At 36.5% G+C, this 22908-nt stretch overlaps 1 protein-coding gene across 4 annotated transcripts in view; it reads left to right on the top strand.

Annotated features, from left to right (window-relative positions):
- Fsd1l (fibronectin type III and SPRY domain containing 1 like) overlaps positions 1–22908 on the top strand; it is a 63306-nt gene that overhangs the window by 22426 nt on the left and 17972 nt on the right. For 2 of the 4 annotated variants that reach the window (XM_031377419.1, XM_031377420.1), the window contains exons 5-10: positions 3021–3043; positions 6689–6810; positions 13851–14060; positions 16010–16108; positions 20292–20421; positions 21103–21135. In XM_031377419.1, coding sequence (XP_031233279.1) covers positions 3021–3043; positions 6689–6810; positions 13851–14060; positions 16010–16108; positions 20292–20421; positions 21103–21135 — 617 coding nt within the window. The remainder of the gene's footprint in view (positions 1–3020; positions 3044–6688; positions 6811–13850; positions 14061–16009; positions 16109–20291; positions 20422–21102; positions 21136–22908) is intronic. The other 2 variants (XM_031377421.1, XM_031377422.1) reach the window with 1 other exon arrangement.

The raw sequence follows: 22908 nt of genomic DNA on the forward strand, positions 1-22908 counted from the left end.
AGAAAATACAAGTAGTGATGTATTATTTTGAAATATACAGTTAATATGTTTGGAGTTATTTAAAATTTTTATCAAGAAAAATGTATTTTCACTATTGCCTTGGATGAGTGTCTACATAAGACTTAAATTGATTGTTGTTTTATATCAAACAACTTTTATAATACTCATATTTATTGTTATAATATTTTATAAATTTTAAAGAATATGACAAAAAAGATATTGTAGGTATTGAAGGGGGGTCTCTGGGAGGAGTTGGGGTACAAAAAGGAAACAAGAATGTGATTTAATTCTATTTACTTAAAATGTTTTTAAATGTTAACAAATTCAGATAAATTGAAATCATGTAACTTTTCTCATCATAATGCAATAAAAGTTAAAAAAGAAAACAGGTTAGACAAAGATCCAGATTTGTTTTTATTTATACTTAGTTGGTAATTATGAATAATTGTTTGTAATTACTCCTTTACTCTTGCTGTTCTACTTAAGTAACTTTGGCCTAGGGTGACAAGTTTGTAAATCTGATATATAAAAGATTGTGATTATTAATTTAAAAAATCAGAGACTAGGTGTCCTACCTTGGGCCTGTTGTCCCAGTACTTGAGAAGCTGAAGCAGGAGGATTGCTGTGAATTTAAGGCCATTCTGTACTGTAGTATGAAACTGTCTCAGAGAAGAAAACAAGAAAGTTAACTGATGAAGGGAAGAGAGAATGGGACACATTAGAGGAAGGAGTGGCCATCTCCAATCCAAACACAGAGGTGATGGTTGGCAAACGGGATTTAGTCAGTATGAGTAAGGATGCTTCCAGGACTGCACTGCACTGCACTGCACTGCACTGCACTGCACTGCACTGCACTGCACTGCACCGCACCGCACTGCACTGCACCGCACTGCACCATAACCCCAGAGGAAGCCACACACTCGCCCGGTGTCCTCCTGGTTGGCCCAGTGGAGTCAGTCAGATTCAGGTAAATATGATAGAGCAGAATTCTGGAAAATTCTAGGCTTAGTATTTCAGAGATACAAATTTTTAAAATTATCACTCTTGAAATTAAAGCAGAAGAATGAAAGTATATGGTAAAGTACACATTTTAGATGGCTATCTTTGAAAGAACAATTTCTAGAAAAATATAATTTATTCTCTATTTAAAGACACTTCTTAAATTCGGGCCATTCTAGATTCTTGTAGAGGATAATATCTCATCTTTTATATCTACAGGTACATGTAAAATAAAATGTGAATCTAAATCAGAGGACAGAATGTTCGGTGTGTACTGTCTGAACATACAGGACAGCAGTTTCTCCTAGGTTGTCTGCTTTCTCATTTGTTCTTTTTCTGTTGTCTTCACACATACTATGGTATGTGACATGATACACAGGAGCTGAGTCAGTAGTGGTCTTCCTGTTGATGGGTCGTGTGAGGGAAACTGGAGTTCAGAGCCATCTGGAAATAAGATAAAGCAGGAAAGCTGAGAAGGTCTGAATCCTGCTGTGTACTGGAGAGTTTGCTTGTGTCAGTAGGCAGACTGCCTGAGCCTGGAATTAGTTTACCTACCCAGGTCTGCTCAGCAGAGGCTTCAGATCACTGAGGGTGGGAAGGCTGTTTCATGACACTTAAAGGCACAGAGGAAGGAGAACACTATATATATTCTCTGTAGATAAGTAAACTTCTGAGGAAAGTAAGAGGCACTGAGTTAATGCCTTTTAAACTCATAATCTGGTGTCACTCTCTGTTGATGCCAGTGAAGGAAGAAAGAAGTGAAGGGGAATGACAGCAGCTTCCTCTGTATGTAAGGAAGTGTGGGGTACAGAGGAGAATCCTTTTCCTTTCCGAAGTTCATGTCTACATGAAAATCATTTCAGTTCCAACTGCCATGGCAGTAATTTTCAAAACCAGAGTAATAGTTGACTAATGTAACATTCCTTATAAAAGGGACTGTGTCAAACTAGGTTCTTGACTTAAGGAGATCCAAAAGCCACCACATTGGGGAATGGCTGTAGTATGTGAACCTTGAAAGGGGCATTAAGAACCCAAATCCCTTAGTAGAGAATCGATCACTTATAATGCTGGAGTGGGAGCATGTTGCAATCTATTTCAAATCTCAGTTCTTTTATTTAGAATGATCCTCAGGCCTAAATAGTTTAGGCTGGGTATAAAAATGGCCTGTAGCAAGTAGAAACAGTGCTAGAATTGAAAGAAGAAACAGAAACAGTGTTTTATACATCTAATTTACATTCAGCTGTGTACCAGGCTGTATGCTAGCAAAACCGCCATCTTTGTCAGCTGTAACTGCTGACTCCTTGTTAGCATGGAAGAAAACCTTTCGTTGTACATATTATATTTAATTCATAAATAAAGAGGCAACAGCTTTATGTATTTTCATTGTTCTATGATTGTATAGTACCACGTAATGACTGTGAACCCTTTCTGAACTTGTATTTTCATTTTCTAAAAATAAAACATGTACAATATGTACATGTTGTGTACATGATATGTACAATATGTGTAAGTTTATAGCTTCTGTGAGCCTTCCTTTTAAGAGATGTTACTCTCATCTATCCTTGTCTGCACCTCTACTAGTAAATCTCATTCTTGGGAGCGAAGGCTTCTAGAGTTACAGTCTAGTTTTGTATGCGAGCAAGGAAACTTTCATATGCATAAGAACTATTGGGTTGTGTGGAAATTTAGTTGAAGGATATACCAGACTGAATAAAAGTGATGATATATTTGATAATCTTATGTTAAAAAAACCACAATTATACTTCCATGAAACTAGTTGAAACATTAAATTTTCCTACTTTTGCAGTGATTGACATGGGGGTCTGGATTCTACTGTGGTCCTAACATTACTTTATCAAACTTACATGAACTGTATAGATTTCTTGTAATTTATGTTTTTGATGAATATGAACTAATCTATTGCAAGGTTTATATCCTAACTTTTCTTGCATGTCGCTGCCATTGAACTTGCATGAAAAGCACTAACTGCCTTCTTTCTCTTCTCCCTGATTTGCTCCAAGGCTGCCAGACAGATCAAAGATAGGTATGGTATAAAACCTACTTCTTTTTATTTGTCAATATTGAAGTCAGAAATGAAATTCAGAAACCATTTTCTTAGGATTCTATTGATTAACATAACAATACATATGTGCAAAGTAAAGAAAATGTGCACTGTATATCATAGAATAACTGATAAACATTTTAAAGTCACATTTTAAGTTGTAGAAATTACATATTTCTAAGAGAATTTCATTTCTGGTTTAATACAATAGTTAGCTTTAGTTTTAGAATAGCTCTTAATTAGTTTAGTATTGAATATTGATCTATTTTAAATGACATAAAAATACATCCTTCTGGGATGTAGTTTTTGCTACTGTTCTTAAATCTAAGTGGATCTTGTTTTCAGAGAAGTCCAGTGTCTAGCTGCCTAGCGTCTTCAGTGGCTGAAGCTCTTCACTGCTGTCCTGGTTAACACCTTTGAGTTCGCCTGGGCTGTTGTGGGCCACCTCTTTCTTCTTCTGCTCCACTATCTTGTTTTTATACTGAGGAAAATACTTAAGAAAATTGTTAAGGAGTTTGGCTTAAAAGGTGTTTCTCATTGGTAGAGTCAGGAACAACAAAAGGGCGTTAAGCACTTGCTGGAGCAACTGTGTGTTACAGGGACTGAGGGAACACGGGTTGAGTTCACTGTCTTGCTCACTACTCACTGAGCATTGTTTGTAGTTTGTAACTTGAGGCTTTTTATCTCAGGATCGTGAGATTCTCTGACAGGCACAACTTTGGAGTCTCTTCAAGTGTAGATCAGTTCATTCTTTACCAGGAAATTCACAGAAATACTCATTATGGATTGTGTGGAAACCAGTGTTTTGCTAATTTGGAGAATTTTTTTACTGTGTTTCTTGTGGTTATTTGACAGTGGGAGGCTGGGGTGGGTATGGAGCAAATTTACACAGAGTCAAAGCAAAACTATTGTCCATGTTTGTAGATTTTATATTATGACATGATAGTGATATGGTTCATTCTTGTAAGTGCTGGATATCGGAAGGTCACTAGAGTTTTGTTGTTTTAAAAGCTGGATTCTCACCCTTCTCCTAAGCTGGCCTCTGGTCTCAGGCAGCCAGCACTGTGGGTACTCCCTGCTGTCCTCAGTGAGTGGAGAAGTGTGAGAGGAGGAAGAGGAAAGTCTTTGACGAAGTAGATGTGCCTGCTGAGATTCGCGGAATGGCTCTCTCTTACCCAGGCTGGGTATTACTCCCTGCTAGCTATTCCTTTACATTCTGCTATGCTTCTTGATTTTTCTGGCCTAGAAATCAAATCCTAACTAGGTTTTGGGCTGTTAAAAACATCTTAAGACAGATCTCTCCTTGGTTTCAGGGTTCTGTTTCGGAGCTTTCCCGTCTCTCACCTTGACTTCTGATGCCCTCTATTCAGGTTTGTCTGTCAGGATTTAATTTTACTGCCAGCTTTTATGGATTCTCTCTTCCTCAGCCAGCCTGTCCATGTGATCCCATCAGTAGCCCGCATCACGGGAATCAGAGACCTTGCTTCTTCTTTGTTTTGTTTAAAGCCTACATGGTTTTCTTTGTTCGTTTGGCTACCAGAGCATTTATTCCTTGTCTGAAGAGTATTTCTAGGTCTTGGCCTATTTTTTAACCTGATTAAATGTGCTCATCTGTTTTGTAATTATTTTCCGGTGACCATGATAACAATGGGAGGAAAGAGTCTTTTAGTTCAACTGCTAATATAAGAGATAATCTAGGAAAATCAAAATGAATAAAAACATAACAAATAGCATGGTTTGAGACTGTATTGATTTTTTTTTTTTTTTTGATTTTTGTTTGGGCTTTAATCAGTTTAAAAATAAATTTAAGGTTTTTTTGAAAATATTGTTATACATGTGAATTGATTCATGTACTTTTTTTGTTTGGTTGATTGTTTTGTTGTTTTGTTCTGAGACAGGGTTTCTCTGTATAGCCCTGGCAATCCTGGCACTCACTCGGTACACCAGGCTGTCCTCAAACTCAGAAATCCGCCTGCCTCTACCTCCTAGTGCTGGAATTAAAGGCATGTACCACCACTGCCTGGCAAATTCATATAAGTTTTTATTTTGACTAGAAATTGTTTTTATTTTTTTCTATTGTAAGTGACATTTCTACCGCATTAGGGAGAGGGCATTATTTTCTTTGTGTTCCTTTTTGCTTATGTCAAGTTTTTGTAGATTTTACTGGTTTCAGATTTAAAATTCTCAAATCCTCAGCTTTTCTCATTAAGCAATTAGTTCATTAGGTTTAAAGAAACCAGTGAGGCTGAAAACCCATTTATTGAGCATCTATGAACTACCTTATCTCAGTAGAGTGCTTTAGGAACTCTTAAATCAGAAAGTACTCAGGGCTGCACATGTGTAGCTGAGCCTTCATCCTGACTGTTTATCAGTACAATCAAGATCTTATTTCTTGAGAACCAACAGCTTGTGCTATATATATGGAATATGCAGTGCATATTTAGTTTCTAAAGCATTTGAAGTGTAAGCTGCCTTCCTCATGAACTAATTTAAAATATATCACTTTCTTCTTGCTGAAATAATTTCTGCTTGTTTGTTGTTTTTTACAGTGATTACTTCACTTTTTTAAATGAAGTAAAATAATTAAATATAGCGACAGCTTTACATCAGCAAGTTTGCCATCTTTTGTTCCGTTGACCTCTTGATAGCAGGTCCAGTTGACTAGGCCTGATGTTCCCTTTGTTCCTGTAGCTCTATTTATATTGTCTCTCACATTGTGTACTAGGAAGAGAACATTGATGAATAGACATCTGTCTCTTTCTTTCTCCAAGGATGTTACAGAAGTGACTGTGATATTTATAGAAATTTACTGTAATGTGAAAATATTGAAATTGATGATTAACAAGTTATTTAAATACATTTATGTTCTTTCCTGTATGTGGGAAACCCATTCATTTGGTTAGCTGAGGGAAAGCAATTACAAATGGGCACAATAAAGTGGATTTTCTTTTTGCATCAACATACGAGTTTCTTTTAATTTTCAGTTTTTGATAAGAACTTCCCCCATACGTTTGATAAAGTAACATCTGATTTAGCTAGATCTTTATTTTGTATTTTACTTCACATTTATCTGAGTGTTTATGAACACTTCTTATTCTATGGCACATAGGTCCACTAGGCTGTTTCTCATCGTATCTCTCCATGCAGTTGATGCTGATAGATGGGAGTGACATCTTGGTGGTATGGCGCTCACGGTTAAGGATCTCAGTTCTCTCCTTTGTTGTTTGTGGTCTTTAGCAAATTGCAGTGTGTAATGCCAGGTGTCTGCCTTTGTTGAGAGGACATGCTGTAACAGTACCTGGGAGAAGGCTTGAACAGGCTCATGCTTTGGCGGAAATGAGTAAGGCTAGGTACTGAGAAGTGAGAGTGTACACAGAGCTTCAGATGAATTGGGATCTTGTATAGATTGTGTATATTAGATATTGGTTATTGTGATATCTATGAAATTATAGAAAACTTGCTGGAGTTTCAGCTTTTGATACAGTTTCCAAAGACAAAGCTAATTTGTTTGTATTAGAGTTTCTATCGTTGCTTAGTGAAATAATTTTTATCTTAATTTTATAAGTTGTATAAAATTTGTTACTTTGCATTTATTTATTTTAAAAATTATGTCTGTATTTACCATAGAGTCACAATGGCTTCTGCCTTTCGCCTTTCTTTGAAACCAAAAGTCAGTGACAACATGACCCATTTAATGGTGGATTTCTCTCAGGAAAGACAGATGCTGCAAACTTTGAAGTTTTTGCCAGGTAAATGTGTTATTACATGGGGACTCTCAAATAAAAAACGGTGCAAGAGTTTTCTGTAATGAACATTATATAAATATTAAAGAAATATAGTATATTTTCCTTTAGCAAGAAGTAGTTACATTTGCTAACTTTTATTGAAAAGAATTATTTTCTTGTAGTACAAATTCAACTTTAATGACATTAAGGGAGAGAGCACATGTTACTGTTTTGGCAAAGAATAATAGTTGGTCTCAAGGCTAGACTGCATAGATTTGAATTTCGCTGTTTTTTTTTGCAGTGTGATCTCAAGAGGTCAACTAACCTTACTCATTTTTCTACATCTTTAAAGTGCAAGGCTGGTGTTCTGGATGCTTCGTAGGTATTGCATGGATTGAGTCTTCTAACACGCCTGGAGCAGCAGCTGGACTCCGGTCACACGCTGTGACTGTTTACTGCCAGGCTTGTTGCTGTTATGTTTGGCATCCAGCATGAACATTATCTCCATGATAGCTTGGTAACAGTGTCTAATGAGGCAGTTAGTCTAACCATGTGAAACTCAGTCATAAATTATCACTCGTCAGTGTATAACAGCCAGCTGATGGTTTTTGTTAGTGTTCTTTGAATTCTGTCTTTGTATTTTTAGTGGTAAGTAGTATTTTTATTACCAAGTAATTCTGTCAGTTGATATGTAAAATTGTTTAAACAATGGTGATTTGGGGAATCAAGAATCCATTTGAAAGTGAAATTCCACTTAACATGTTTTTGTGGGGTTAGTTTATCTGTGACTTTTTGTTTGTTTGCTTGTTTATGAGATTGGTTGGTTTTGTTTTTTTTTTTTTTAAAGATTTGTTTATTTCATATATGTGAGTACACTGTAGCTATCTTCACACACACCAGAAGAGGACATTAGATCCCTGTTATGAACCACCATGTGGTTCCTGGGAATTGAATTCAAGACCTCTGGAAGAGTAATCTGTCTCTGCATAGCATCTCTTTTGTGGAAAGCTGCCGAAGTGGAATCTTTTCACTGGTAGCCTTTACAGGTTGGATTCTTTAACCTAGTAAAGCATTAATTGTTTTTCATTTCTTTTCATGGTTTGATAGCTCTTAAAGCATTGAATAAAAACCCAGTCCTGATGTTTCATATGTAGTTTACTTAAATAGTTGCCTACTAAAGGACAATTGAGTTGATTCTTAGTTTTGGCAATTATGACCATAGTTTTAAACATGCATCTTGGTGTAGATATAAGATTTCAGCTTTTTTAGGTGGTTTCTGGGTAGTGTGATGACATTGTACTTAGTTTTGTAGAAAACCTCCAAGTGTCTTCCAAAGAATCTATGATTTTGCATTCCTACCAGCAATGGATAGGTTTCTCTTGCTCTACATTTTGCCACCAGTGATCCCGTTGGCCTCGTGTCATGGCAGTTGTAATTTGTGCCACATCTAAAGGAGAGTACCTGCTCAGATACTCAGTCTCTGCTGTTTCTTTGTTAAAGCCTTTAGCCTTTTTTTAAAACTTGAGTATTTACTGTTTTGTTTTCAGTACAAGTCTCATTCACTATGTTGTTCATGCCACAAACTGAAGATTCTCCTGCCTTGGTTTTTAAGTACTGGGATTGTAAGAATGAACTGCATGCTAGGCTCTATAATATTTAATTTGGCTAATCCAGCTTAACACATACCTTTAATGACTATGACTTTGGTGTTGTATCTACAAGCTGTCACCAAACCCAAAGTCATTTAGCTGTTGTGTGATAACTTCTAGGAGGTTTATACTTTCATTATTTTCCTTTTAGGTCTGTAATCCACTCTGAGCTCATTTTTTGAAAGGATGTAAAGTCTGTGTCTTAATGTTCCTTTTTCTCCTCCTCCTCCTCTTCCTTTCCTCTTAAGATCCAATTACTGTAACATTTGTTTAAAATACTTTTGTTTGTCCATTTATTATTATTATATATTTATTATATATTATTTATTTATTATCACCATTATGAAATTAAATTATTATCACCATATAAATTAGTCATATATTTTTCTGGATCTGTTCCATAAATCTGTTTGCTTTCTCTTTGATCAGCATTACATTTTGACTTCTATAGCTTTAAAGGTGTTTTAAATCAAGCGACTTAGTTTTCCGGCCTTGTCCTTCAGTGCTGTGTTAGTTCTTCCACATCATTTCCTTCTCCATATGTACAGAATCTGCTGAAACTAGCAGAAGAACTTGGTGGGATTTTTCACTGGTTCATGTTAAGTGCTTAGACCTACTGGGAAGACCTGACAGCTGAAGACTGGAGCCTTCTGTTCACAGACATGGGTTCTGTAGTAACGTAGCTCGTTAAGTTCATTCGTTGGAGTTTTGCAGTTTACTTCATACAGATCTTGAGCATACTTTATTCCTAACTGTTTCACATTGGTGATGATGATGTAAATGATGTGTTTTAATTTGAATTTTTCTTTTATTGCTGAAACATTGAAGCAGCTGCCTTGTATGTGTTAACCTGTGTCTGCAGCCTTACCATGGTCACTTAGCAGCTCTAGACTGGTTTTTATCATTAATTCCTTTATATTTCCTACATAACTGATCATGTCATTTGTGAATGAAAACAGTTTTCTTCCTTCTGAACAAACCTCATTCTGTTGTTAGCATCTGAGCACACTGGCTTGGGTTTTAGTGCAGCATCACAGTCGTAAAGAAGCTCTGTTTCTGATTTCAGTAAGAAAAATTCCAGTTTCACAAGCAAGGATGGCATAGCTGTTTTTACAGACCTTCCTTATCAACTGGTGTTGAGGAAGTTCCCCCCAGTTCCTATTTTAGTGAACATTTTTTTTTAATTAAGAATGGATATATTGATTTCATGTGGCTTTTTGTAGCTATACATATGCTGCTGGAGCTATGAGTCCCACCATGTGTACTCTTTGGTTGGTGGTTTAGTCCCTGGGAGCTCTGACGGTACTAGTTAGTTCATATTGTTGTTCGTCCTAAGGGGCTGCAAACCCTTCAGCTCCTTGGGTCCTTTCTCTATCTCCTTCATTGGGGAACCTGTACTCAGTCCAATGGATGGCTGTGAGCCTCTACTTCTGTATTAATCGGGCACTCTCAGAGCCTCTCAGGAGACAGCTATATCAGGCTCCCGTCAGCCAGCACTTGCTGGCATCCACAATAGTGTCTGGATTTGATGACTGAATATGGGAAGGATTCCCAGGTGGAGCAGTCTCTGGATTGTCCTTGCTTCAGTCTCTGCTTCCATGGGTATTTTGTTCCTTCTTTTAAGAAGGAACAAAGTATCCACACTTTGTTCTACCTTCTTCTTGAGTCTCTTGTGGTTTGTGGATTATACTTTGTATATTCTAAGCTTCTGGGCTAGTATCCACTTATCAGAGAATGCATACCATGTGTGTTCTTTTGTGACTGGGTTACCTCACTCAGGATGATATTCTCCAGATCCATCCATTTCCCCAAGACAACAAACAGACATTAGCAAAATGAAGCTGAAAATTTTAAACTGAGCCACATATAACCATTATAACAACATAAATATTTCTATAATTTATATTTCTTTTTTTAAGGTAGGTTTTCTGTATACAATGTATCAATGGCTTATGATTGAGACTCATAATTGATGTCTTTTAACTTTTAACATGTAGATGTGTGTACTTCTCTCTGCTGTCAAGCAGCCACTCCTGTAACAGGTACACATTGAATTTTCTCTAACTGAATTTACTCCTGATACTGTCCAAAGGGAGCACTAGATACACAGGTTGCAAGTTCAGTTCTTAACATTTCTACTTTAGGCCCACTTGTAAATGAGGCCTCCAGAACCTATTAGCTGATAGGAAAATCAATATTCCTGTTGAGAGAGAGAGAATCAGTCTTCCCCAACGGTGAGCACATGTACATAGCACTAAATGGACTTAGCACATTGTATTTGTATATTTAGGTTGTGTGTGTGTGTGTGTGTGTATGTGTGTCTGTGTAGTATAAGTGTAACAGTAAGAAAGAAGCTATGATTTTGAGAATGAGCAAGGGAGGGTGGTATACATGGGAAGGATTAGAGGGGGAAAGGAGAAGAGGAAAATGATGTGATCATATTTTAATTTAAATCATTAAAAAAGTTAATAAAATTAAACTGAGATTTCCATAACCCCCTCCTTAGGGTTTTATGACTTGCTGTCCTGGCTCACAAAACTCAGAAAAAACACTGTAATTACATTTACTAATTTGTTACAAAGGCTACTTTAAAAGGTAGAAGCAAGTAGCTCAAAGTAGGCATTAGGACAAAGTCTGGAGGGAGCCCCGGGCCAGAGGTTCCTCCTTGCAGGATTTGGTGTGCCACACTCCTCGCATGCATGAGTTCTTACCATCGCTTTGCTTAGTACACTATGTTTGGCTTCCCAGAAGTTCTCAGCCCAGTCATTTTGGTCTTAATGGAGATTTCGTTGCATAGGTTGGACTGCCAGTGGGTTGGTGAGGGAAATCTAAAAGAGCATACCTTCCTTTGGAATCTCTCTGGACTAGAAAGGAATTATAACTTATTCTCTGAGTTTCTGTAGCTTGCTTTGATAAAGTGGTTATGAATCAGTAATCATGACTAAAAATCAATGTATATGTAGCATAATGTCACATAGTACTTTATGTAAATGACATGGTAATCACAAACCCCCAAATCCTAGAGATATTAGAAATAAAGATGGAGGAAATGAAACCTGTTCAAAACATTTTTTTTTAAATGGAAGAGTGAAGACAAGCAGAAGAAACACAAGAGCCATAAGACAAGTAGGAAACAGGTGACAGAGTGGAGGAGTAAATCCTTCCTTATGAATGATTAAATGTAGGGACTAGAGGATGACTCAGCAGTAAAGAGTACTTGTTCAGTTCTCAAAGGACTGGATTTGATTTCATGCATTCCTGTAATATCCCACCCCACTCTATTCCATTCCAGGGAATCCACGCCCTCCATTGAGCTCTGTAGATAGGTATTGGGGTTCTCGGCTGGTACTGCACTGGGTTTTGACAGCTGTTGGTTGTTACATTGCCATACAGAATTTCCAGGAAGTATAGGTTCACTGTTGTTAAGTTCCCTCACACTCCACTTACTCGGCTCTCACATCCCACAGTGATTCTACAGCCACTTGAGACTTCCAATATTTGTTTTGTTCACTGTTTTCCCCGTTATTTCATCTGCAAAGACATTTTGTTTCCTTTGGATACGTTTCATTTTTTCTTTTCTTGCTGGATTTGGATAAGACTTGTAGTGAAATGCCGAGTTGGGATGATGAGAGGAACTGTCTTCACCTTGGTTCCGCAGTCTTGGGGTTAGGTATTGTGTTTCTCACCATTAAGTGTGATGTAACTCCAGGCTGTTTTGAAGATTTTTTTTTCCCCTTTTACTTAGTTTTGTGTTGTTTGCTTGTTTGCTTTTTGAGAACCCTCTAGCTTCAGCCTCCCAAGAGCTGGGGTTCAAGGTATGCACCATCTGGTGCATACAGGTATTGGTCAGCTTGGAAAATACTTATTTTATTTTATTTATTTATTATATGTGTGTGGATGTGTTTCCTGCATGTGTGTATGTGCACCATCTATGTGCCTAATGCCTACAGAGGCCAAAAGAGAAGGTATCAGATGCCTGGGACTGAAGTTACAGCCAACTGTAAGCTTCCATGTGGAGCCTGGGAATAGAACTAGGACCTCTGCAAGAACAGTAGCTGCTCTTAACCACTGAGCCATCTTTTTGGCCCATTGAAAATATTCTTTTTAAAGTAAACTTTCTTATGGTTTCTACTTTGTTAAAAGTTCTTGTAGTGGTTATTATAATATATTTTTCATTTATTGTTATGGTCATATCTTTATGAATATTATTGAGTATATTCATCAATTTCAAATGTTGATCTAGCTTTATACACCAGAATTATTATTGTTTTTTTTTTTAAATAAGTATTCATTGTGTAGCCTCATTTGCCTGTAAAACTCACTGCAGAGCTGGCTTACCTTGATCTCATAGAGATATGGTTGTTTCTTCTTCCCAAGTACTCGGACTCAAAGTGTACACCACCATAAGAGGAGTAAATATTTTCACATCGCAGTTAAACTTTACATACTTTGCATATGTATCTACATAGCATATGCAGAGACTCATTCAGTTAAGATTCATCTGAGATACTTATCCAGTGTTGCAAAGCTGTGGAATCTCTTTTTATGGAAAATATATTGATTTATGCTCATACATGTTAATTATAGCTCATTGAATCCATTTATTTTAATATATCATAAAACTCTAGGGAGAAACACTTAAAAATTCATAAGTATTTTTGAGAAACAAAGAAGTCAGTTTTGTTTAGTATGTTAAAATTATTTAAGTTTTTGAAATTTGATAAATATAAGCTTTATGTATTTATGGGGTATAGTGTGATATTTTTATATATAGTCAAATCATAAAGTCATGATCAGATTATTCATGATCACATCATCACCCAAAACATTTACCATTTGTGTTGGGAGCATTAAAAAATATAACTATTTTAAAGTATGTAATAAATTATTGCCAACTATCATCATTATCTTCTACTTTGGAATATCAGAAGCTATTCTTGTTATTTAACTTGATATATTGTTCATACCTGGTAATTAACTGTTCTCTTATCTTCCCACTCCCTATAAAGCTGTTCTTAAAAATACACTGAAAACAACTTTTACTTAATTTAATTATTATAATTAAAACTTGTCAATACCTATTTAATTTGTATCAAACAACATTTAAAATATATTTACAAGTAACAAGCCATTCTCAATTATCTTTAGCATGATAGATATTTGGAATTTGCCTGTTGCCATTTAAGATGTTAATAAACCTAGAGTCTATGAGAAAGCTTTAGAATGCAAATGTTTATAATCTGCCAATAAAAGGCTTTGAAAATAATTATTTTGAATTTCTAGGTTATCCTTTCTCATAACCTGACTCCCTTTTGAATATGTAAAAAGAAATAGCCAAGTATAATAAGTGTTTGCTTGGTGTTATAATATGTGAGAATTTATAACACCTCTTTTTTTTTTTTTCCTTATCTGCAGTCCCCAAAGCTCCAGAGATTGACCCGGTAGAGTGTGTGGTAGCTGACAACTCTGTAACTGTAGCTTGGAGAATGCCTGAAGAAGATAAGAAAATCGACCATTTCATAATGGAATATAGAAAAACGAACTTTGATGGCCTCCCACGCGTAAAGGATGAGCGATGTTGGGAAGTGATTGATAACATCAAGGGTACTGAATATACATTGTCAGGTAACGTGAAAGCATTTCATGAATCTAATCTTTAGAGAATAAGTGGAAATAAGAAAATGGTTTGTTATTTAAATGATAAAATTAAGTTTTATCAACTAAACTGCTGTTTTTAGATATTTGTTATGTAAATGAGTTTCTGTTAAAATATCAGTAAAACTTTTAATTACTTAATATTTGCAACCTACTCAAATAGTGTATGTAAGGCAAATATAAGAGAATGTTATGGTAGCAATATTTCAGAGCATTCTTTTTTCCTGCTTTTCTTTTTTTGTTGTTTGTTTGTTTAGGCAGACTCTTCCATGTAGCCCTGGCTGACCTAGAGCTCACTAAGCGCCACACCAATCTGGAACTCTGCCTCTGGAGTGCTAGAATTAGGGCATGTGCCACCATGCCCAGCTAACCTTTAATTTTAAGGTTTTGACTAAGAAACTATTTTTTAGGTGTACTCAGACCTCCACATTTCAGGGGTACCATAACCACCATTGTTTTCTCTGTCTTAATTGCTTAGCCCCACATTAGCCCAGAATTGGGACTTTGCTAAGGCTTTTTTTTTAAATTAGCCTATTGAATGCTTTTTAGAAGGTATCGTAGTATAATGAGGTCCTTTGATACTTTAAATGCCAAAGTTTTAGCAGAGATTTTCATTGTGTCCTGTGCAGAGTGGGATACATCTCGAGCTATCCTGTTTGAGCACTAGTTCCTTTCCTGGAGCAGGCATTCTGTGTGATAGACATGAAGTGCATGCAGCACACTAAATTAGTCAGCACACCACATGTCACTTAATCCTGAATGGTTGGAAATGGTTTGTAATCGTTACTTTATAGATAGAAAACAGATCAGGTAAGTTTTAAAGGTTTTGTAGCTAGTAATATTTGGACTAAAATTTTAGTGTAGGTGTAACTGCACAAGTCATGTCAGTCTTTGTGCTTCATCTCCTTTCATCTTTCATGTAAAATGGTTTTTCATCTAACATTGCGCTGGCTGGTTTTGTGTGTCAGTGTGACATAAGCTAGAGAAGAAGGAGCTTCAGTTTAGGACAGGCCTCCATGAGCTCAAGCTGTGAGGCAATTTCTCAATGATAAATGGGGGAAGGCCCAGCCTGCTGTGGGTGGTGGAATTTCTGGGCTAATGGCCCTGGATTTTATAAGAGGCGATCTGAGCAAGCCATGGGGAGCAAGCCAGTAAGCAGCACCCCTCCTTGGCCTCTGCATCAGTTCTGCCTCCAGGTTCCTGCCCCATTTGAGTTACTGTCCTGACTTCCTTCAGTGAGGAATAGCTGTGTGGAAGTATAAGCTGAATAAACCCTTTCCAACTTGCTGTTTGGGCATGTTGTTTTGTCACAGCAATAAAAACCCTGACTAAGACAAGTATACATTTCATATACATTTAAAAAGTCCTTATGAGTATTTATTTTTCAAAAAAATGATGAATATACTGTTGTAAATTGTGGCATCTCTTTCTTGAATGAAATGCTACAGGTTTCGGTGGATGTTGCTGCTATTAGTGTCTTTGTTACTGGTCTGTTGTGATTTTATTTATTTATCATTTATTTATTTATTTATTTATTTCCTTTAGAGATAGACTCTTGCTTTGTAGCCCAGGTTAAATGGAACTAATGATCTTCCTGTGTTGGCTTTCCAAGGGCTGGTATTACAGGTGTTTACGCCACACCTAGAGTAATGCCACCTCTAATGAAGCCTGAAAGAGTACTGTTTTACTAATCACTGGGTTGAACTTGTTGGTAGTTGTGTAAGTTATTTATTTTGAAGAAAATATTAGATAAGTCATTATTCTTATTTTCATCCATTACCATTCATTTAATATAAATCTATACTCTTCTCAAGTAAAGGGATTTCTAAGAAGGAAAAAAATATCTGTTTGATGTACACTCACACTTTTGAGAAGGAATCCTTTACTTTTTATGATGAAAAACTTTCATTTTCTTTCAGGCTTAAAATTTGATTCAAAGTATATGAATTTTAGAGTGAGAGCATGCAACAAAGCTGTGGCTGGAGAGTGCTCTGACCCAGTGACCCTCGAGACCAAAGGTGAGACTGGCAGCCGTTCATTTCAGCAGGCAAAAACTTACCTTCAGAAGTTATTCGAGGCTTAGTCATTCATTTCCTGTGTATTTGGACTCCTTCCCACCACTTACCGCCTACCCCTGGCCTCTGCAGTATAAGAAATACAAGGCAGGGGAAAGAGGACAATGGAAGTAAGGATTTCCTTTAGATTCCTCCCTTATGGAGGTGAGAGACAACATGTAGGAGTTGCTTCTCTCCATTTGTGGATCCCAGAGGTGGAATTCAGGTCAGCGGGGCTCAGTAGCAGGTGCCTTTACCTACCTACATCGCACTGAGTGTGTAGTTCACATTGTAGGTTAGTAAATACAGAAGCGCTGCTGAAGTTTGTCAGAGAATTAAGAGTCAGTAACAAAGAAGTTCCTTCCATTTCCCCCAAATGTTTTCCCAGTTATTATTGTCTCTATAGTTCATTAATAATTACATAGCACTCACAGTTTTTTGGTCATTAAGATCACCTTGAGAGACCACTGCTGGATTCTATTGATATCCATAATACAAACAAAGAAAGGAAAGTTGAAGTATGTTATATTTACCATAGACCCTAGATCTGCCCTAGGTGAGTATCAGAATCTAGTTCCAGATTGTAGGCCAGCCTTTATTGTAGGCTTCTAACCCAAGCTCTATCCTCTGAGAGCTCAGATTTATAAATATCACCTCTTGTAACACAGAAGAAGAAGTTTTAGGTATTTACCAATTTGAAAGCCATTCTGCTAGATATCCTCCCACTTACAAGGTGACAATGGTCTGAGTTTACTTCCTGAATTAGATGTACTTTGTAGTCAATTCTTGAGGCTTGGAGCATTGCACTGACATCTAGTTTATTTCTTATGCATTTAGGTAGATACAAATTCTAGAAATTCACTTTGATCTAGATGATAATGTAAACATATATCAGAATAAAGCTAAGCAAGGGCTGGAACTTGACCCAAGACCTGTGCATGGTAAGCAAGTGCTTGAGCATTCAAGGCCTGTGAGTTATTGATGAACTCAGAGTGACGTCTCTGGCATGAAGGCCTAGAAAAATTCTCGTTTGAAGTAATCTGAATTAGTAAATAATTTTACTTGAGAATTATACGTAGCTTAGTGAAGAAATGTAATTACTTTGAACTATCTGTAGTCAAACTGAGATATTAGTTTTTAAAAAATGTTTCTATATTCAAAGCCTTGTCAAATTCCCAGCAGATCATCTTTTCTAAGTGGCTTGAGCTACTTTTGGCCCTTGTCAGGAAAAACTGCATTGCTGTCATTGTTCACCCTAGAGAGCATCAGGTCTCTTTGCATTGTTGCTGTCCCTTTTGTTGTCTCCTCAGAGAACAAGCTTGGACCTAACTGGGTGACACTGTAGATTGATTTTATAAACATTAAGTTAGAAAATAAACAGTTGGCTATTGGTTCCCAGCACCACTGCTTCTCTAGCAGTGTCTGAATGTTACTAAGCAGACTCTTGATTGGTCCTGAGCTTCAGAGAGACAGGCTAAGCTGGTTCTGGTCTCTAGGATTTCATGGAAGTAACTCCTGAGGTCACCTAGTGTAAAATATAACCCAGTAACAGTGATTCTCATCATCGGGGGAGTTTCTCATATGACTATGGATTGTACAATTTCCGGTGGCTATTTTGTAGCATTGACATGACTATTAATGAAAGCATGAGCATTGTAGAAAAGACCCAGTTTGTAAAAAGTGACCATTGAACAATTGTTGACTAAGCTATTTGGCTAGTTCCTGCTATTTTTGACCACCCAGTACCAACCAGTAAACCCACAGAGAAGGGAGGGAAGAGACAGTGAAAATTAAATAGTTCAGATCCATAAAAGTATAATACAGCGAGCATTGTTTACTTCTGTCCCTTTAACCTATATAGTATTATTTTTTTTGGTATAAAACTTGTAAAGGTGATGAATAGTGTAAGTTTCAAGTATATTTTCCCTTCCTTTCTGGTAAGATAAGTGATATTACTAAATAACAGAACTTATTCCAACCTCAAATCGTAGTGCCTATGATTCAGCTTTATAGTATAAGAGACAGGGCTTACTTTCAAGGAAGTGAGTAATTTCTCAGCCCCTGCTCTCTTTGCTTCTAGTGTTATTTCTGTCACCTTAAAAAAAATGTATGATTTAACAGAGGCCTAATAAAGGGATTGTGTCTGTTAAAAGAAAGAGACTAAACATGGCACACTTTTGGAAACCTATGCTATTTTGATTGGATGTTTTGGTATTTTGTAAGTTGACTCACAAATGGTTTGAGGTGGTGCCTTTTCCTGCCACCAAGGTGGCTGGTGGCTCTTAACTCCATCATAACAAATACTAGGGACAGCCTAGGATTCTTTTTTCTTTTCATGTTAGGGTTTTAATAAGCCATGGGCAAATGATGGTACTTCCATGTTAAAGCCAAGTTTTCTTTATTTCAAAAGTATAAATGCTCTATCTGTATAATGGCTAACATCTAGGGATACCTGTGTTTCTATAAAACAGTTGATTTTGGAAGTGTCTCTGTATCTACCTGTTAAAGAATTCTGTCTTCATTCTGCTGGAAAGCTGCGTTCTTCCTCTGTTTACTTCTACTTAGATGCAGCTTTTGAAAGTGATTGACTTCCTTGTGTAGTGTGACATTTAGTAGAGCTGTGCAGTCAGTAATTTTTGTTCAGATGTTTTATAAGTGAAACAATGAACAATGGCTGTGCTGCATGTTGGAACTGAAGTATTCTTTCCAGAATCAAGGGTGAGTGGATGCTTCATCCACTGGGCCCTATGTGCTTATCTTGTTTGATGATGAATAGTTCACAGGCTTACAACTGTCTGAGCTAATTTTAAATAATATCCTTAAGCAACATAGTATAATGTAAATGAATATTTCTTTTAATCTACAATTACCAAAAATTTGAGCTTTTAGTAAGAGATGTAGCAGAAACAAATTAACTTATAAATAAGTACATGATACCTTGTAAAGTAGTTTAGGAGTTGCATTACAAAAGAGAAGAAACAGCATTGTACAGCTGTTGAGTCACTGATTTTAAGGATTTGTTTTCTCAGTTTCTGGAAAGGGAAGCTAATACCATATTTCACTAATTTCCTCAATTATCCTTCTAAGGATTTTGAACAGTACTTAGAGTTTCAGTCTTAGCATTTCATTGCTATGAAGAGACACACAACTAAGACAACTTTATATAAAGGACAACATTTAATTAGGACTGGCTTACAGTTTCAGAGTGTTCAGTCCATTATCATCATGGTGGGAAGCATGGCAGCATCCAGGCAGGCATGGTGCTGGAGAAGGAGCTGAGAGCTCTACATCTTGATCCACAGGCAGGCAGAAGACGACTGTCTGTCTCAACTGGGAAGAGCTTAAGCATATATATTACCTCAGAGCCCTGACTCCACAGTGACATACTTTCTCTAACAAGGCCACACTTACTCCAATAAGACCACATCTTCTAATAGTGTCAACTCCCATGAGCCAAGCTTATTCAAACCACTATAATTCCCTAAAACATCAAATAATCTGAAAAGTGTAGATTGTTTCATATTTTTGTTTGCTTGCCTTATTTTCATTAAGTAGATGTTTTTCTCTTCTTCTCTCTTCTCAAACAAGCTATCTGTCATCTGGCTCAGTTCCTTTACTTATCTTACCAGGGATGCACGTTATATATCCATGCATCCAGTGATGGCATGGCATTCAATATATCATTGGAACTAATGAAAGCTTAAGTGTGAATTTGTTAATAGTAAAGCTTCAGAGAGAATACTTGTACTGTTTTTACATTATCATCTTATATATTATATTGCTTTCTCTTCCTCCATAATTCTACTAGTTCTTTCCATTTAGTCAAAACAATCAACCAAGAACAAAACTGGTAATTCTACTATCATGAAATTCTGATTATTGTGTGCTAATGGAACATTCAGTAGAAGTAGAGATACTATTGGCACTTCAAGGTCACTGTACTTAGTGTATAGTATGTGGAGAGAAAAAATAATTGTATAGGTGGGATTTATAAACCCAAAGGATTGAGAGTTTTTTTATACAAGGGCTAGGGATTGGAACTTTTTTCTCTGCACACAGGGTTAGCTCATTTGAGTAAGAAATAAAATGACAGGTGTGTTTCAGACAGTGGAGATGTCTTACATTTGTTACATATTGTCTTGGGCAGCACTTAACTTCAGTCTAGATAACTCATCATCCCACTTGAACTTGAAAGTTGAAGATTCTTGTGTAGAGTGGGATCCCACTGGAGGAAAAGGCCAAGAAAGTAAAATTAAAGGGAAAGAGAATAAGGGCAGGTAAGTCAGCTCACTAAATCCGTGTTGTGCCTAAATGCTTGCACATTGATTGTCTCTGACAATAACTGATACTGACATTCTTTCTTATTTTATAGACAGGTGTTGATTTTTATTTGACAGTAATTTATAATTTTAATGTTTATTCTGCACAGTAATATGATTTCTGATATGTTAGTAACTCAGAGGTGAAGAATATAGTATCATCTGTCAATACTTGAATTTGTGGTTAACATTTTTTATATTTTTCTTTATTCCTTTCATAATTGTTTCATACATTTTATTTCAGCATTCTGACTTTTAATGTTATAGATACACCAATCTGAACTAGTTAAAGAAAGTTTCTCAACATCCGTTTAGGCTTTTAGGTCATCTGTCTTACCCGAAAGATGGCTACACTAAATGACAACTTTGAGCATTTCTATCCAAGCCTTCCTGCTGAAGAACAATCCAGCGAACTCAAGGCTTGAGAACCTTTTGTTTTTGTCATACCTTGTTTTGAATCAGAATATGGAAGCCATAAGTTTTTAATGGTAAAGCTTTGATCAGACTGATGGCAAATGTCTATGAGTTATGACAGTGAATCAATGCCCCCTCAGGAAGCATTCAAGCTAGTTCTGTTGTAAGATGTTACATATAAGCTGTAAAGGAGTGTCTTAACAGTTGCCTGTTTTTATCTGACAGTGTCCATGTTACTTCACTGAAGAAACACTCAAGGTGATGATCTGTGTTGTCTAGTTCTAGGACTTAGTATCTAGCTTGGCTGAATAATTCTTTAACCAATAAGCAGGTGCTATTGCAGCAGGCTTCATAAGTTAAAATGCTCCTTTGTGTAGACTGTCTCTATTGGTAGCTTGTGTTTTGAATTTACAGCATTATAGTGTACTGCATCCTTTTGCATTATATTATGTATGATAACAACATGTGCTCTACTTTAAAAAGACCATTTCTCATCTGTTTTTACCCTGCTTTTACTTATACTTGGCATCTTTCTTGTTTCTCTTTATTCAGTAACATTATTGATTGCTTTTATATGTATTTGATAGGAGGTAGACTTGGAGTGTTCTATAATAGTTATGTAATTTCAAAAGTGTCAAAAATAATGAACATCATTGATAAAATGATTTAAACAGTGCCAAAAATAGTGATCATTCTAGACTGCTCAAGTAAGACGATACTTTTATGAAGATAAGCACTTCTCGTTACCAGGCACTGGTCTGGGCTCTTTTCAGAGTTATCTTTTCTTTTTTGGCTTATTTACTTGGTATTGGTGAAATTGACTGCATTTGTATTATAAAATGCTATTGAACTTGATAGATTGCATAATGTTTTATCTGGCAGCTAGGAAAGTTGTAAACGGAATTTAGCATTTAGACTGTAGTATGTCTTTCTCCTTTCTTTCCTTTTAAGGTTATTGCATATGTTGGCTGTTTATAGAATGGCGTATGAGTATCCCTTATCTGAAACACTCAAGACTCAAAATCATTTTAGACTTTGAAGTATTTGCACACACACAAAGCTGGGACTCAACTCTAAACTCAAGATTACTTGTTTCACGTGTACCTTATATAATAGCCTGAAAGTAATTTTGTAAATCTTTTAGTATGCCAGTGTTTTGGCTGTGCCTTGCTACAGGTCAAGTATAGAATTTTCTATTCATAACATTTATCATTGCTCAAGAGTTTTCAGTATTGAGATATTTCAGATTTTTGGATTAGGGCTGCTCAATATGTATATATTTATCTTTTTTATAAGTATTTGTTATAGAACATATGATAGATATTATGGCGCTTATAAAGATAAACACTGCCCTTGCTTTCAATAATCTTGGTCTGAGTCATATAGATGAGCTATGTACACAAGAAACAATGGTACAAGATGGCGAGTGTGTATAGTGATGAACTAGAAGAGAGATGTTCAGAGTTGCCAGGTGTTGAGGTGGTCATTTAGAACTATGTGCCAAATTACTATAACAGGCAAGTCTTTACTGACTTGCTGTGATAGTGTAAAAGAGGTCACAAAGTGAAGGATGCTCACTCACGGTGTGTCCCATTTTCCCCAGCTGAATGGCACCAGGTGAAAGTCAGGTGGGTTAAGACAGATCATAGGCAGAGGATCTCATTGGTAGAAAGCCCCAAATAGGTGGTTTGTGTTGGCTTTTGGAGTAGAGTGCTAAAGATGTAGGGAATAAGAAAAGATCAAAGGAGGAAAGAGCACCAAGATATGTGATGAAAACTGGCTTCTATGTACACACACTTTTTAAAAAAAAGTCTCTGCATGGTGCTTCTCTTCCATAAGAGCAGGTCTCTAAATCAATGGTTTTCAACCTTCCTAATGCTGTGACCCTTTAATGCAGTTCCTCATTATGTGGTGACCTCAATCATAAATTTTTATTTTATTTTATTTCATTTTACTTTTTGTTTTTTCGAGACAGGGTTTCTCTGTATAGCCCTGGCTGTCCTGGAACTCACTCTGTAGACCATACTGACC

This window comes from Mastomys coucha, unplaced genomic scaffold, assembly GCF_008632895.1.
Source record: "Mastomys coucha isolate ucsf_1 unplaced genomic scaffold, UCSF_Mcou_1 pScaffold18, whole genome shotgun sequence".
In the NCBI taxonomy this organism is placed as follows: domain Eukaryota; kingdom Metazoa; phylum Chordata; class Mammalia; order Rodentia; family Muridae; genus Mastomys; species Mastomys coucha.